Here is a 17416-nt window from a genome sequence, read left to right on the forward strand (position 1 = left end):
TAATTTTGGAGTAGGAGTGCCTGGATTGAAATAGTAAGAAATCCTTGAAGTGGGGGGAAAGGAGATTTTTTTTTTTTTTTTTTTTTTTTAATAGAAGTTCTATTTTTGGCTGTTCTATGGATGCTTCCCATAACAGCTGTGCAGAGTGGTGGAGGATTTGTTTCCTGTCTTCCCTAGCTGTAAACCAATTCTGTTCTAAACTTAATAACAGACAGTGTAGCAACACTATCCTGTTACTGGTTGCTTTTATACGTTGAAGGTAAAATACTAACCTTTGACTTTTCTTAGTGCAACATAAGCTGATACTTTGCAATTAGGAAGGAAAGAAAAAAGATTGCTTTTGTATTTTAATATTGAGTTGTTTAAATATGTTTTTAAATAACAGTTCAATCACTAAAATATTTTATAAATACAAAATCTTTGTCAGTCTTCAAAGTCTTGGAGAGAAATAGCCTGTAAATTAATTGATTATATGTTTGGTTTGCCATATATAAATACGTGTGTATGAAGATATTACACATGTATATCACTGCCTTTGATCAACTGAGTTTACTGTGTTGAACAAGAACTTAGTTTCTGTCTTTATCCTTAGGAATTTATGTCCAGGTCCTTTTGGTTGAGCGATTAAAAAAAGGTTTTGACTGTATTGGATGTTAAAAGTTGGTGTGAAAGAGGCTTCTATGAGGCTTATTTTAGATGCACGTTGCTTAGTTTTTCTGATGACTAAATAAAATTAACTTTCTTGTCTTCACAGATGCTCGGACTGGATGGATCTCTGGTTTTTTTAGTAAGTGAAATCCTGCATTTCAAGAATTTCTGTAGAAGGCTTTTTTTAAAAAAAGTAAACTGTATTTTTAAAGATTATATTGTCATATTTGAAGTCCCTATTTTCATATGATATATATTCTTTAAAGAGACTTTCATATGATGTCATGTTCAAGCAAACTGTCTTTTTTAGGAGTTTCACAGAATAAAGTTGTGTGTATGTGTCATAAAAGTGGAATTTCTTAAAAGAAATAGGTAACTTTGGATCACATACTCCACTGTAAATAAATATTAGACCCTATAAAAAAGCATGCACTGTAAATACATATCTGTTCTAGCCTTAAGTTTTATGTTATAATCAAATTAGTGTCCTCATTCAGACTTCTCTGATTTTCCCTAATACCACCAGAACACCACTAGTGAATTTTTAGTGTAGACTAGATTTTAAAATTTAAGATTTTCAGTTAGGTTTCTTGATTTTTATTTGGGGTCTTTTTTGTTCTTCCCTAGAATTTTTCTCTTTGTGAATATTATTTTAACTGATATCAGTATCAAATCTTTGTTAAAAATCTCCACAATAGTCAGTCTATCTTCTGGAGCACATATATTTTAAATTGGTTCCAAAAATCTTTATGATAATTTAGCAAAGCACTCCTAAAAAGGCTGTTGGCTTTTTAAGTCTTGTCTGTGGGTGAACCCGTGTTGGTTATCTCCCTGACAAACTCTTACAATATATAATGTGTATCATTTAGTGGGCTTTTTTATAGTTTATTTGAAGGGCACCCTCTGCTGCCCATCCTACCTGACTGTCAGAGATGTCTAGCTCTGACTTCGGGGTCAAAGAGTCCATGGCAACAAAACTTTAACCCATCACAGCTACATTCATTGGGTATCATCTGCCAGATCACTTGTTTTGAAAAGAGAAGTTATTTGTATTTTAAAGGGAAAAAACATCTGTGCTCTCTTCCAGCAGTATAAATTTTACTTTACTTAATGTGTGAAAGAAATGCAATTCTTAAATATGAATGTGTTTATTAGGTATTGTAGTGGCTAAATGTCTTCTGTCTGAAATAAAATGTCTCATATTTTAATGTGATGTCTCATGTTTAAAATAATGTAGCCTACTATGTCATTAGTGGTTGACCTTAAATATTGCTGTCAAAATAATTAAAATTCCAGTGTACTTATGGCTGAGTTCACATCTTAGCTAAAAGTAATATTAAAAAATAGAGACGTGCTGTCATTTTTGGAGTGAGAGCTGGCAGTTTTGTTCACTGGTTCCTTGTGACAAAGCCTAATTGTTACAAGTTCAGATTAATGTTTTCTCATTTATAAAACAAATATCCACATACGTTTCATGTAATTGTTTTTAAGGGTGGAACTATTTATATTGATTTTTAAAATCAAAGCTTATTTTTACAAAGTAAAAGTATTAAAGCAAATGTAAGTGCTCTGATATAAGTAAATGTCTATGAATGTAAACAGATGCTTTCATAATCTGTCCTGCATGGTTTGGTCTTTGTGTTAGAGTAAATTTCTTGGCTTTAACATGAGATGTGCAAGTTCTGGTAATAATAGGCAGTTGAAATAAGAAGCTTAGATACAAAAGTAGTGTCACTTATTTAAATGACTGATATTTATGTACTGTTTCCTTGTCATCTTCCTCCCTCCTTCCCCCGTACTCCTCACAGGAACATGTCTTTTGGGTGGTATCTTTAAATACGTTGTTCATACTTGTGTTTGGTAAGTATCTCAGGTTTTATAAGGATCCTTCTTTGTGAAGTGATAATGCAGGTTAATTTTTTCTCTCAGAAAAAAATGAAGTTGTGACATCTGAAAATGGAACCACAAACAAACCGGGGATGTGAATAATAAATCTTTAATGCTTCTAGTTTTGTCGTTTTAATTCCTTTAAGTGAATAGGTTTAAAATTGGAAATCTACCAAAAGCTTAATGATGTCAACCAAAGCACAGAAAATAATATTTGTTTGGAATACTGTTAAATTAAAGGAGGTACCTCCTGGAATTTAATTCATGAGCAAATGCAGTACTTTTACAAATGGCAGGATATTTTTTTTTCTCCTTACAGTTTTCTGTAGATATAGTTAAATCACTTTTCCCATCAAGAATCCAAATTCAATATTCAAAATTGGGAAGAAGGGGGTGTGCAAGAACGTAGTTGGCTGTGTAGGGTTGTCAAATATACTTTTATTTTGTGTCCAAAATTGCTACAGAAAAACTTTCCTTCGTTCATGCAACTTAGACTGACTTAAATTTTAGAAAATAGTAAATTCTAATCAGTGGTGTGTTTTACTTTATTTTCCTTTCTCCTTCCTGTAGATACTGGCGCTGAATTGCAACTTTAAATGTTTGCAAGACTCTCTATTTCTAGTACAAGATAGGAATATTTCCATTTTCTGATTGCATGTATAGTTAGTGCTAGGAAAATTTCTTGGACATAAACTTGTCACAACTTTAAAAAAAAAAAAAAAATCCCCAAACTGTAGGAGTATATTTCTCAATCACTGGAAACCTAAAAGAAAAGGGTAAAATGCCTGCCTTATTGTAAATACCAGTAAGCTCCCCATTGAGAGTTACTGGAATTCCTATTTTCTGTTTACTGCTTACATTATGTAGGGTAAATCTGCATTTCCATTCTGGTTTTACTACAGAAAGGGTGGCAACAAACTTAGAAATACCTATTTATTTTTTTAAGACCCTCCTGAGAGGCATTAGACTGTGAGTCAGATTTTTTTTTTTTTTTTTTTTTTTTTTTTTTTTTTTTTTTTTTTTTTTTTTTTTTTTTGGTACCTTACACCTGTTGAGTGACATGGGAGAATAACAGCTCTTCCCTGTGCGGCAGTTTTGTGTTTTTCACTAATAAGAGAAGCTTTTGGATTATGATTCTTGAACTCATTAGTGTTGTTAATTTGACAAAACTGTGTGCGGAAGCAGCAGCATCTTAGTGACAAGATGGAGCATTTTATACACTTGAAGAGATACCAAACACAAAATTTCACTTGCTCTGAATTACCAGTTTAGAAAGGGATTGGTTATGTTGCTTTGGTTTTTTGAGTGGTCTTTCTTGGCAGAAGAGTTTGAGCTTTAAAAACTGACGTCATACTGTAGATAAGGAATTTTTGCCTGCAAAGTAAAGCTTACAATCCTGAACCAGAGATTTGAGCATCTAGTTACTGAAACAAATCAGCAGATCAAAAAGAATTATTGTGTATTTAATTCACAAAAAAATTTAGTTGTTCTAATTATTTTAATCTGTAGTTATCAGAAGTTACTTAGGTTTTTTTAGCCACTATAAAATTTAGGCTTTTTTAATAAGTAAATAATAACTATGAAATTTCTAAATACTTGATTTAAATGAAATAATAAGTGAGTAATAAGGATAATTAATAAGGTTGTCATGTAGATGCGTTCTTAGTAGCTCTAAGTGTGGTTTAACAAGTGAGAAACTAACAAGCAGAGAAGAGAAGGGGAATGACTTTCCCAAGCAAGCGAGCAGGAGATCTGGAAATTCAATTTGTGCCTCTCAAGCCTATTTTTAGTATCCTTCCCTCTAAGTAATACTGTCTAATTTACAACTGCCAAATCTCTAGTAATTTGTAATTTAGTTAGTTTTTCAGTAACTTCAGTTAAACGCTCACTCAGTCCTGGTGAGTTTAAATGTCACAGGAGGTACTTCCTAGAAGATAAAACAGAAGGAAAGGTTTGGAACCATAATTACTGGTCCAGAAATTCTCCTATGATGTTCTCTTGGACAAGTTAATTAAGTTTGACTTAATATTTTCTATAGCTCAATTTAGTACTCGCAGAGGAGTTTGAACCCCTTCATGCTTTTTATTAAAAGGGATCTGTTAGAAATTCTCTTTTAAAGAAAGTTATTTAAAAAACATGATAAACTGTGCACTATAATCTCATAAAACACTGTCAGAAAGATATGACTTAAGTCATGAGTCTGATATCTAGAGGAGTTGTGATTTTTTTTTTTTTTTTTTTTTTCTTTTTTCTTCATCTCGCTTTTCTTTCTATTGTTCTTACTGGGCAGGAAGAGCTCAAGTCCTCCCTTTATTTTTTACTTTTTTGCTCTTCCCAGTAGCTGCTGATTTCTCTGAAAGGGACATAAATGAAGACTTTCTGATCATTGATTAGAGTAATACAAGTCCTGCTAAATCTTTTCGTAGGGTTTTTTTGGTGGTTTTTTTTTTGTTTGTTTTTTTTTTACATATTGGTATATGGAAATGAGGAGGAGCGAAAATCATCAGGCTTTTCATTTGAGGATATGCTTAGTCTCTAGTAGTCCCCAGAGTGGATTGTCATGCTATAGTGAAGGCAATATAGGTGAAAATAAAAGCTTGCAGTTACTGCAGCCCCTTTACTTCCTATTGACTCCCTCCTGTAGGAAAGTGATGTTGAATTCTATAGTTCTTTGTAGCTTGGCTAGAAGACCACAGTGAGCTAAAACAACTACTTGATCCTGTTACAAATACACAGGTCTCCAAAAATGGGAAAGTGATGTGGTTTTTAACTCATTCTTCCTGAGACCTCAGAACTGGCAAGAGTGAGTTCTCAGGAATGATGACGGTTCTTAATACTTTAATTCAGGGTAGAAGAATTCTCAGTTGCTCCTCATCCCTTCACTGGAGTGTCATCTTTCTCCCACTCTTCTTCTCTCCTCTTTGCAAATTTCTGCAGGGCTTGAATTTTTCACAGTATTCTTAAGAATTAGAGCACTAAAACCAAAACCTTGCTAAAGCAAGTCCCATCTGACCAAGATGTAAAATAGCTACTTAAGTCTTCAGTGCATGGGAGAGAGCGAATATACAAAAAAGTTTCTTATAGCAGTCCAAGGCTGATACTACCCTAGTATGTAAGACTGAGAAATTTAATTAATTTACACACAGCAAGATGAACTAAGAAGGAAAAGACTGCCCTCTTACTCTGTGTAGTTTTAATATTGTTTGTAGTCTTTCAGTGTGAATTTTGATCTGATTTTCAGTCTTTGTAAAATTATAAAGTATAACACTTGCAAATATTTGCACAGAAAGTAAATTTTTTAGTTGTTTTCACAAAATTAATGGGAAGTAGAATAATTGCTATGTTACAATACACATCCTGCAAATAAGGCTCCATTTAGCAGTTTTCATGGCCTTTTTTTCCTCTTCTTTCTGCTTACATTATGCAGCATTTTGTCCATACCACATTGGTCACTTCTCCATTGTTGGCCTGGGCTTTGAGGAATATGTAAGTACTGGTTTATAATTTCAAAATGAAAAAACCCTGCTGCTAGCTATTTAATCACAATATTTTTGTAGCATGCTTCCGCTTATTTGTGATTGTAAAAGTAACCTGGAGTATATCTCATTTTTTTTTCTCCTCAAACCTTTTTTAATCTATGATTAAAAATGTTATCTCCCTCTTTCCCACTTCCTCCATTGTTTACATACCAAGTGAGGTTTCTTCCCTATACACAAAAATGCATACTTTTGGGTTTTTTAACAGCTATTGTTCCTCATGTACATTTTTAATTTGTGAACTGAGTAATTTTCATAGTTGATGATAACAGGTAGTGAAAGCTAGGAGGTAGTGAGGTAGTGTAAGGTGACACTTTCTGTTTCAAATATAAAGGTTGTTTCATGTTTGAAGAAAGAAGTTGTTAGACTTTTCCAGTAAATGTAAATGTTTTCTACTCTTGATGGAGATAGAAAATGTAGTAGATTATTATAATATGTAAAAACTCAAGAAACTTGTCATTCTTGAAGAGTTGAGATTTGGAATTTATCTTGATTACATAAAAAAGAGATGTAATCTCTTCAGAGACAGATCAACTTTCCCTTTTTTTCCCTCCCCTCCAGGTTCAAGCATCTCATTTTGAAGGCCTGATTACGACTATAGTCGGATATGTTCTGCTAGCAGTGACTCTAATTGTTTGTCATGTATCCTTTTGTCAGTAGTTACCCTGTTCAGATTTTCCATGTCATCATTTGGCTATATTTTCAGGAGACACAGACATGATGCAGATGCAATTAATTTACTGTTTTGCTCTGCTCTTTTGTTGAATAGAAGAAAAGATCTCTTCTGTTTTCTTGGACATTTAAAAGTTGTCAGTGTGACTGCATTCTTCAGAACGCTTCCATATGTTTAACACAAAATCATAGGCTTTTATGCTTGCGTGAAACTCCAACTTAATTTTGAAGGTCTGTCTGAGAAGATAAGTGTAGAACCATTGTTTTTTGCCTCCTTGTCCTTAAAGTATTGCTGTGGGCTATGTAGTTGCAGCAGAAAGAGAAATGAGATTATGAAAATACATTGGGTATGATAGGAAATTAATTTACACCTTTTTGATCTTGACAGATCTTTAGAGTGTGGGTTATTTTAGTTTCTCTTTTATGGCTCTGAACCATTGACAGTTTGCAGCAAGGATCTCTTTCAGGTGATAACCCTCATTGTTACAGAGAAAATTAAGTAACGCCAGAGTTCTGAAAGCTAGAAGGATTTGGTTCCAAGTAAAAAGTCCGCATTCTAGCCGCATGTTTTTAAAGGGACTACACCAACTTCAATTTGAAAGAATAAACATTTTTTAGTTTTCTGTTCAAGAGTGCACAAAGCTAACATCAACTTTAGACCACGCTATACCACTGTGCAGTGCAAATGTGGTAAAACAGTTGATTGGCAGCAATCAGAGACTGTTTTGCCTCCTAAAAGAAAACAAAAGAAGCCCCAAAATTGTAGTATGCCTCCAGCTTTTCATGGTCAAAGGTGAGAATTTGTTTCAAACTGCATGAAAAGGAAAGCTTCCATTTAAGGTAGGCCTTCAGTTTTGAAACTTGCTTATTCATGGCAGACATTTTCAAAGGCAACTGTTTATTTCTTGAGAAAACTTTTGGATAAGAAGGGTTGTTTTACTATTATTTATTTATTCATTCATTTATTTTAGATGCATGCTTGGGGGGCTAAGCCAGCACATCAGATTGTGACTTCCAGAGTCACAGTCAATTTTGAAAATAGAACCATGATAAAATACATACTTCCTATCCCACTTTTGTCTTTTGTAAAATTTCCTTTTGCTAAAAGCCACATGATACAGTGTTTTGTATTAATCAAACTACGTTTTAAAGTATTTTTCAATAACGTTTTCTTGACAAAACTATTCAGGGTTTGGCAGCACTTGTTAAATTTCAGCGATCACGTCGTTTATTAGGCGTTTGCTATATTGTTGTCAAGGTAATCTTACTTTTTGTGTGTGTATGTAGCAAAAAACCCTCTCAATTTAAGCTTATGTTATAATTTTCTTAGCAATTTCTGTTAAACTAGTGAGATGTTCTTTTTTTTCCCTAAAGGTTTCCTTGTTAGTGGTGGTTGAAATTGGTGTGTTTCCTCTCATCTGTGGCTGGTGGCTGGATATATGCTCTTTGGTAAGAATGGAAATAAATGCGATAAAGTATGTTTTAACGGTGTTTAAAGGAAAAAATGTTCTGATGAGAAGAGAGTTGCTGATATGCATTTGACAGCACTCTTCTGTTTTTATAAACATAGTGTTTCTGGAGGCAAACGGTTTTTTAGGTACTGCTTAATGCTAGTTTTGTTTTCCTTCACGTTACTAAATACAAATTAACATGCTGCTATTAAAGTAATAAGATCCTAATCTTTCTTACTGCATTTACAAGACCACTGTGATAATGAACTTACTTACAGCAAACTTGTGTACTGAATAAACTTTTTATGTACCCATCTTACGTGAAATGGTAATGACTTCATATTTTAATGGTTGTCCAATCTCTTTCTATTTTGAACAAGATACATGCTGTGTTTCCTTGGAATTAAGAAGGACAGTTTTTCTGTCCTGCAAAAAAAATTAAGTGATTAATTTCAAATGGAGAAAATTCATTTCTTCTAGCCTTAGTAGAAACAGACTTTTACTAAGGGAATGAGTATTTGCTTCTATCACAGTGCCACTTTATTTGGACTAATTTATAACTTACGTAGTGTATGTTAGTGTTTGAGTTGACTTCTTCTTTCTGTTAGAAGAAAGAAATTGATCTTTATTTGCTGTTTTTACTGTAAGTCGTTCCCTTCCCCCCCCCCACCCCCCCCCTGCAATTAAATGCTACAATTATTTATGTGTTAGCACAAGGCAAACATCTACATGAAATGCCTAGCAGTATATATGAACTAGGGTAAACAAAATAAATAACTGGAGGTTTGCCAAACTTCATATTTGTTTACTACTTACCTTCTAGGAGATGTTTGATGCCACTTTGAAAGATAGAGAATTGAGCTTTCAGTCTGCCCCAGGTACCACAATGTTTCTGCACTGGTTAGTTGGAATGGTTTACGTCTTTTATTTTGCGTCCTTCATTCTTTTACTGAGAGAGGTAAGTCTATAAGAACAAGATTGGTATGTAACATAGTTAAAGAAGTTTGCATGTTGAACTGTTAAATCTTTCATATGTGGGTATTGCTGCTACTGTGCTTTGTGTGTGTATATTGGATTTCAGCCTTATGTAAAAAGAGCCACACTGGTACTTACTGCAGTGATGTTTTAGAGTATATTTTACTTAGAGATTTGTAGTTTACAAAGAGTTCTTAAACACGGGTGTTGCCTTCAAATGAACCTAAATACATTCCAGTTGGTTAAGATTGATTAATACTTGAACATTAAGCTTGTAATTAGTTATTGCTTCTCTACTTCTCTGTGATAATGCTTCCTTTGTTCTATTTCTGTACCATTTAGTTGAACCTTGTTCAACAAATTACCCCTATTATGTTTAAAACTTATTTGCTGCAGTAGTGAAAATTGAAAAACAAAACCCACAAAGATACTTATGTTGTTTTCTATTTCCTACTTCAGGTATTGAGACCTGGTGTCTTATGGTTTCTCAGGAATTTGAATGATCCGGATTTTAATCCTGTGCAGGAAATGATTCATTTGCCCATTTATAGACATCTCAGGAGGTTTATCTTATCAGTGGTAAGGACTTTTTTCAAAAATATCTTTATCTGGAAAGAAAATGTCATATGTTAGCTCCCATATACGCTGCCGTGTATTTAAGGAACAACATTTGCACAATGAAGGTGATTAGACACTGGAACAGGTTGCCAACAGAATCTACATCTTTTGAGATACTCAAAACTCAACTGGATAAGGTTCTGAGCAACCTGATGTAACTGGGTCTGCTCAGAGTAGGGGGCTGGGGTAGTTTGCCTCTAGCGGTCCCTTCCAAAACATTTTTTTCTGTGTTACCTTCTCCTTATGCAAAATCACAGGAAGTGTGTGTGTATTCAGACAAGTGTTTATTTTATGGATATTGTAAATTGATAACTCATTCATGATGCACTTAGTTATTGCAGTAAACATTGTGCATCCAGTTCAGCTAAAGTAGTACAGCAGGGGTAGAGCAATTTTCTAGTTAAGTTTTAGGTTGGATTATGCTTATCTGGGCAGTGGTGTCTGTTACCAGATCATCACTGTAAGATATTGAAAACAATGAAAGCTTCTTCTGTTTGCTTGTTTGTCTGGTCTGAAGTTTGCCAAGCATGCATTAAGAGAAGAAGGGTCTCGGGCTGTCTTTGACATAAATGTCATGTCAACTGTGAAAACTGATATACCAGAAACATCATTATCTGACGTACTGTATTAATACATCTAAAGTGCTTTGAGCAGTGAAAGCTATGTTCTCAACCTGTGTTGGAACTGGTAGTTACTTGAACTTCACCTTTTGATTTGCTTAGCTAATTAATCCAGAACTTCTACCAGCCTCATGCTAGAATATGGGGCCCAGAATGGCAATCATTTACAGCTTACCATTTCAAAAAACAAGTCACACTTTTCAAGTGGTGTTTCTTTCTCAATATTTTTAAGAAATTTCTTGTTTAGAGCATAAAACCATTAAGTTTCAAGAAGAATGGAATTTGATTTTTCTTTTTTTACATAGTTACACACTTTTTTTTTTGCATTTTTATTCTTTAGTGGTGCATTTACATGTAGTGTAAGAATGTGCTTAAAATGTACTTGATTTTTTCATCTGGTTCCTTAAGGAAACAGGATTTATAAAAGCGCATGGTCTTCATGCACCTGATCTCCCCTACTAAATTTTGGTCTTTCATCCAATTTAAAATGTGAGGAAATAGAAACTGAAAGATCTTTTGAGGCTTCTACAAGTTACTTGGAAACTCAGCCACTAAGAAAAGAGAGGAATCCAAAATTAGTAATCCCAGTGCCAGGGGAGGGGTAAGCAAGTAGAATTGTCTGACATTATCCTGTCAGATGGCCAGCCAGTGCGTATTCAGCCACAGTTCTGTTTGATGAGGGCATCATCGCATACTGGTCTGCATGGGATGGAGTTAATTTTCTTCTTAGCAGCCTATGTGCTTTGGATTAGTGGCTGAAACAGTGTTGGTAACGCACAGCCATTTTGGCTATGGTTGAACAGTGCTTGCACAGCATCAAGGCGTTTCCTCTTTCCTGCTCTGCCCTGCTCCCTCACCCCTCCAGCAAATAAGCGAATACCTGGGACAGCTGACCCAAACTGACCAAAGGAGTATTCTATACCATGTGACATCATGCTCAGCAGTAAAAGCTGTGGGAAAGGAGGAGGAAGGGGGTGATGTTCATGGTTATGGCATTTGTCTTCCTGAGCAACTGTTAACATGTGCTGAGGCCCTGCTTTCCAGGAAGTCGCTACTCATCAGTCTGCTGATGGGAAGTAGTGACTGAATTAGTCTTTTTGTTTTACTTGCACGCACAGCTTTTGCTTTCTCTATTAAACTGTCATTATCTCAATCCACAAGTCTTCTTGCCTTCCTTCTATTTTTCACTCATTCAGGTGGACAGGGGAATGAGCGAGCAGCTGGGTAGGTGTTTGGCTGTTAGCCAGGGCTAACCCACCACATACAGGAAACATGTCAGAGGGATGGGTGGGGAACTAGATTTAGTTGTTTCTGCTATTCAGACTAACTTGTTTAACTTTCTCATTGCAGATTGTCTTCGGATCAATTGTACTGCTCATGCTTTGGCTTCCTATACGCATTATTAAGTATCTCCTGCCTAACTTTCTTCCATATAATGTTATGCTCTACAGGTAAGCATTCAACTTAAAAAAGATGTTTTTCAGTCTCCCTATAACTAGAAAAATGTGCATTTGCACTCTGAGCATTAATGTGACATTGTTTCATATGTTTTGTTTGCTTTCAATTAATCTGAACCTCATTGTTCTAGAAAAGTGTTTTCCACATTCATTTCTGATTATCATTGCTTCAAGAACAAAAGAATATCTGTAACTTCATTTATAATGATAGCAGTATCTTTCTGTTTCTAAATAATAATTGAAACAGCAATGATAGAAGCAAATAGAAGAGCAAATCATATTCTCTGATACAATCTTTCTCAATGTTTTTTCTTAAATTTCTTGTGTGCCTAAGTGCCTAAACTCTCATGAACACTTAACCTGTGCTCAGAGTAGTATATAAGGAAAAATGTCTGCAAAAAACTTAAGAATTGTTCCTGTTGGCATCCAACATATTTTTTATTGTGGTGGTGTTAATATGATTCAGTGTAAAAGACTGCTATCAGAATGTTCCTTATGTTTGACTTCCTGCTCTTCCTATTGTTTCTAGTGATGCTCCAGTAAGTGAACTTTCCCTAGAGCTCCTTTTGCTTCAGGTGGTGCTTCCAGCTTTGCTAGAACAAGGGCATACAAGACAGTGGTTGAAAGGTCTTGTACGAGCATGGACTGTTACTGCTGGATACTTGCTGTAAGTACAGAAAGCAAAAATCAACTACAAGCATTGTGTCCAGCTTAGCCTTTTGACGTGAAAGCAGCATGCTTTTTCAAGAGAGTTATCCCAACAAGTAGCTTTAATAGCTATTTCACATTTTACAGATAAATACGTGATGAAAAACTTCTATAGGTGATTTCCTATGGAGGTACCTTATTCTAAGTAGTGCTCGTACCTACTTCTGGACTATTCTTTGACAAGTAATTCTTTTGGTACACTATTACAGCATTTGGTTAGAAAAAAAATCTATAAAAGCATGACTAACAATTCGTTAACTTCCTATTACATGGAAAAATTAGAAGTAGGTGTCAGCAGACCATTTCCATGAGTCATCTAAGTAAAATTAATGTGCACATCTTGCATTTTTTACTATAAGAAAGAGAAAAAAAGAGGAAAACTTATTTAGAACGTTAAGCTGAAGTGAATACCTTTACATTGGGATTTTAAAGTTAAAAGTTAAGTCTCTAAAGAAGAATAAAACTGTATCTTTGTCAGCTAAAGTAAATGATTATACGAAGTGACGTTCTTTAATTTAGACTGCCAGGCAGAGTTCTAGCACTTGAAATTATTTTTTAGTTCATATGTTCTTTGCCAGATTAGTCAAGAAAAATTTAAGGTAGATTTTGTTTCTATACAGTTTTAAATTTAACTTCAGAGTATATTGGCATTCTTCCACCATGTCTTGCTCATTGTGGGTTGTGCCAATGTAGCATTATTAGGATGAAGATTTATTCTTTGCTAAGTTATGTCTGAGACTCTGAGAAAATGAATGAAAGACTTTTTCCTTCCACTGCAATCCAAAATATTTATTTTAGCTTCTCATAAGGAAACTCTCCCCACTCCCTGTTCTCTTAGTTTGCGTTTTGGAAAGTTATTTTTTGAATTAATGTGTCCATGTTTTGCTACTGTTTAAGTATGACGCAAGAAGAGAATTTCAGAGATGATGATAGAAATGGCTTTCCTTTCTCCACTGTTGCAGCTGTTAATAACCATTGTGAAATATCTCTTCAGCAGTTTTAGTTGAACAAAGATGAAAATCTTTTCCTCTGCTTTTTTTTTTTTTTAAAAGCAGACTGCTGTGAAAATGTTTTCATTGTCTGCCAATATCTGCATGCATCTTACTGCTAATAAAAATTCTGCTTAAGCAGAGGAAAATTAAGTTCTAAATGTTCATATTAGGTTTGGGGTTTTTTTAATCAGATTCAAATAAATATCTATTTGCTAATGATGTGTGCGGGAAGTGTCAATGGAATACTTTCTAAAGTTGATTGACTCTTTCTAGGATTGATGTTCTTAGAAAGTTGTGAACACGTTTTGAGCAATTTAGAGTCTTCTTGAAAGACTCTGCCTGACTCTGTTCTTTTGAAAACATGTCTATAGCAATACAGTACTGTCCTTGTACAGTTTAGGTTTGAAGGCAATTGTTTCCAATAGAGCTTAGTAGCAGTAAAGTAAAAGCTGTCAGTTGAGCTGCCTGCTTATACGAACTGAAATATCAATGCAATTTTCCTTTTATATGCACAACTTTAATACCAGATGTTGTTTTTAAAGCAAACAGGTAAGTCATCTTTATTCGTGGCTGTATTCCCACTGTTCTAATCTGTATCCACAGTATCATTTTTCTTATAAATTCTGTGTTTAGGATGACATGGAGTACATTACCAGAAAATGGTTTATTTTACTTTATTGAGATTCTTCCAGTACTTCTGTATAAGTTTTGTACAACTTGCACTTACTGTAAGACTCTCATTCATATCAAACAGAACAAAAATGAACTTTTGATTGTTATAGGGATCTCCATTCTTACCTGCTTGGTGACCAGGAAGAGAATGAAAACAATGCAAACCAGCAGCCTAACAACCAGCATGCTCGCAATAATAATGCCATTCCAGTTGTGGGAGAAGGTCTTCATGCAGCCCATCAAGCCATACTTCAACAAGGAGGACCTGTGGGTTTCCAGCCTTATCGTAGGCCTTTAAAATTCCCGCTCAGGGTAGGTATATCTAGCACATTAAGAGAAAAAGGAAGGGCATTTGAAAAATGGGTATAATTTAAAAAAAAAAAAAAAAAAAAAAAGATTTGGCCCAATTTTTATCATATGTCAAGTGGTGGGTCATGTTGTTTTGAGTTTTGTACAGTCTGTCTCTTTCTAAAAAGTAGCTCTTTTTCAACCTACAAATGAAGACCTTCCATTACCATTTTATTTATAGAACCCATAGATGTTGTGTATTATAGATTAGTTCAGGTCTTATTTTCTTAATGGTTAATAATGGGCAGGCAGTTCAGGAGCGTCGCTAACAAGGCATGGCTTTCAAGAGGGCATACTTTGGTCTTGTAGCTGAAGTCTATTTTAAACTTCTTTGCTTTATTAAGAAATTAAATGGAGAATTCCTGTTGCATCTATATTAAACACAGAAAGGTGTTATAATACTTGAAAGTTCTAAATCCCTACGGTAAGAAAGGAAACGTGGTTGGCAAATACTTAACTTTCTAGAATAATATATAGGTCAAATTAGATAAATTGTTTTGTTGTTACCAGAACTCTTCAGTGAATCAAATATAAACTTAAACACAGCTCATTTACCGTGGTTTCAGGTATAGCTCAATAATGGAAGTAATGGCTAAAGTTAGAACAGTGTGTATTGCTTCTAAGTTTCCTTAAAATGCTGAATCTACCAGAATTCTCATAACAAAGTACAAAATAAAGCTTGCTTTTTTATTATTTCCCTAAAGATCTCAACCTAGTAGAACTAAAGCGAAATTGAAAGTATTTTAGGATTTCACAGCTGTTGAGCTTCTGGGTGTTTGAAGCTGGGGCTTTTGCGGGGACGAGTGGGGAGTTAATTCCCTCCGCTGCTGTTATTACTCTCTAAAATGGCTCTCCACAGGAATCCATGAGATACAACACTGCTGCAGATGAAACAGCGGGAGGAAGTAGCTCAGGGATGAAAGGCTAGGGAAGCAGGATGAATTTGCCCCCCTCGTAGCAGCTGCTGCTGCCTCAGTTTGGTCATAACAGGAAGTCAAAGCATCCTCCGACCAAGACCAATTTAATCTAGCATAAATATGCACTTACTGCTGAAAGGAGTGGTGCCAGTCTCCTTTCCATGGCAATTACTCCCTTCTTTCCTTCTTAGCATGAATGCTTGTGCAAGAACATACATATGATGAGCTGGAACAGAAAACTGGTCCAGCTGAAAACTGAGATAGTATGGAAAAGGCATTAGTTAGACATGTTTGAAAGTTCAGATAAGACTTTACAATGTTATTTTTAAAGAAAATATGATACATATGACACTTTCACTTACACTGAGTGAAGTTCTTATGAAGTTGCTGGGATGACGGACAGGTTAATTGAAATTAGTTCCCTGTTTGGCCACTAAAGAGGTAACTAAAGTGGATTCTCACTTACTGTGACCTGGCAATATAGAACAACTGTAATGTGGACATGCTGCTTTCAAGGAGGGGGTGTGTTAACCTAGGGACTCATTAAAACCTTTCTAGAACTACTTTTGCATGGGTTATTTTATCTTTGTGGATGCCTCTGGATAAGGACATGTGCTGAAATTGTCTCCCCTTCTCAAATCATTGCGTAGTGTAAGCTTTCAGTAATTTGGGGTGCTGACCTTGAACTGGTGATAACAACTAAGCAGTTTTATATTCAGCTGTCAAAAGACTGTTTTTTCTGGTCTACTTACTTTCGTCTAGGCATTTAAGTTGTTCTTTGGAGACATCTACAGAATACAGAAACAAAACCAAAATCTGACTTAACCGAATTTCTTTCTGTTGTTTTCATCAAGAAATATGACAAGCACTTACACAATCTCAAACACATGATAGGTCCCTGGTAGGATTCTGTGTCCCTCTTTTTCCACTTGTTTTGAAACATTTAAATAATGAATTATTCGGGGTCACTGTTAGTGATGCAGTTGTGATTTTTGGTATATTGACCTTGGTTCTACCTGGATAAGTTTGTCATATGAAAAATGTGTCTCTGGCATAGACTTCTACTATGGAACAACGCAGTATTTTAATTACTCTTTCAATTGGGATTTTAAGCATATGTCCTGGTTTCAGCTGGGATAGAGTTAATTTTCTTCCTAGTAGCTGGCATAGTGCTGTGCTTTGGATTTAGGATGAGAAGAAAGTTGATAACACTGATGTTGTTGCTAAGTGGTGCTTACACCAGTCAAGAGCTTTTCAGCTTCCCCTGCTCTGCCAGGTGCCCGAGAAGCTGGGAGGGGGCACAGCCAGGACAGCTGACCCCAACTGGCCACAGGGCTGTTCCAGACCATATGGCGTCATGCTCAGTGTATAAGCTGGGGGGAGCTGGCCAGGGGTTGGCGATTGCTGCTCGGGACGGGCTGGGCATCAGTCGGCGGGTGGTGAGCAATTGCATTGTGCATCGTTTGTTTTGTATAGTCTGTTATTGTTGTTATTTTCCTCTGTCGTTTTATTAAACTGTCTTTATCTGAACCCATGGGTTTTACTTTTTTCCAATTCTCTCCCACATCCCACTGGGGAGAGTGGGGAGTGAGCAAGTGGCTGCATGGTGTTCAGCTGCTTGCCAGGTTAAACTACAACAGCATTTGAGAAAAAAAAAGAAAACCAGTGTAAACATCTGATCTTTTCTATGCTTTCATTTTTTTTTCATTTTAACTGAGTTGTAAGAACCTAGAAGAAGGTGGTTTATTTTCAGTTTTTATTATGTATGAATGTTTTCCACTAGAACTCACTCATCATGTCCATATGGATTGAGCAAGCAGTCAGAACTGATCCTTCATGTTATTTCAGTTACAAATAAGCATGTAAAATTATGGGTTTGCTTTTTTTTTCTTTAAATTTAATTAAGTACAGACTG

General features: G+C 35.2%; 1 protein-coding gene across 2 annotated transcripts in view; it reads left to right on the forward strand.

Moving 5' to 3' along the window:
* Nucleotides 1–17416, forward strand: part of MARCHF6 (membrane associated ring-CH-type finger 6) — a 47011-nt gene that overhangs the window by 18378 nt on the left and 11217 nt on the right. For both annotated transcript variants that reach the window (XM_009638762.2, XM_035894129.1), the window contains exons 8-18: nucleotides 755–787; nucleotides 2457–2508; nucleotides 5963–6021; nucleotides 6633–6713; nucleotides 7933–8001; nucleotides 8118–8192; nucleotides 9018–9152; nucleotides 9629–9748; nucleotides 11758–11858; nucleotides 12394–12531; nucleotides 14347–14548. In XM_009638762.2, the coding sequence (XP_009637057.2) occupies nucleotides 755–787; nucleotides 2457–2508; nucleotides 5963–6021; nucleotides 6633–6713; nucleotides 7933–8001; nucleotides 8118–8192; nucleotides 9018–9152; nucleotides 9629–9748; nucleotides 11758–11858; nucleotides 12394–12531; nucleotides 14347–14548 (1065 nt within the window). The remainder of the gene's footprint in view (nucleotides 1–754; nucleotides 788–2456; nucleotides 2509–5962; nucleotides 6022–6632; nucleotides 6714–7932; nucleotides 8002–8117; nucleotides 8193–9017; nucleotides 9153–9628; nucleotides 9749–11757; nucleotides 11859–12393; nucleotides 12532–14346; nucleotides 14549–17416) is intronic.

The sequence above is a fragment of the Egretta garzetta genome, unplaced genomic scaffold (assembly GCF_000687185.1).
Source record: "Egretta garzetta isolate BGI_Z169 unplaced genomic scaffold, ASM68718v1 scaffold264, whole genome shotgun sequence".
NCBI classification, from domain to species: Eukaryota; Metazoa; Chordata; class Aves; order Pelecaniformes; family Ardeidae; genus Egretta; species Egretta garzetta.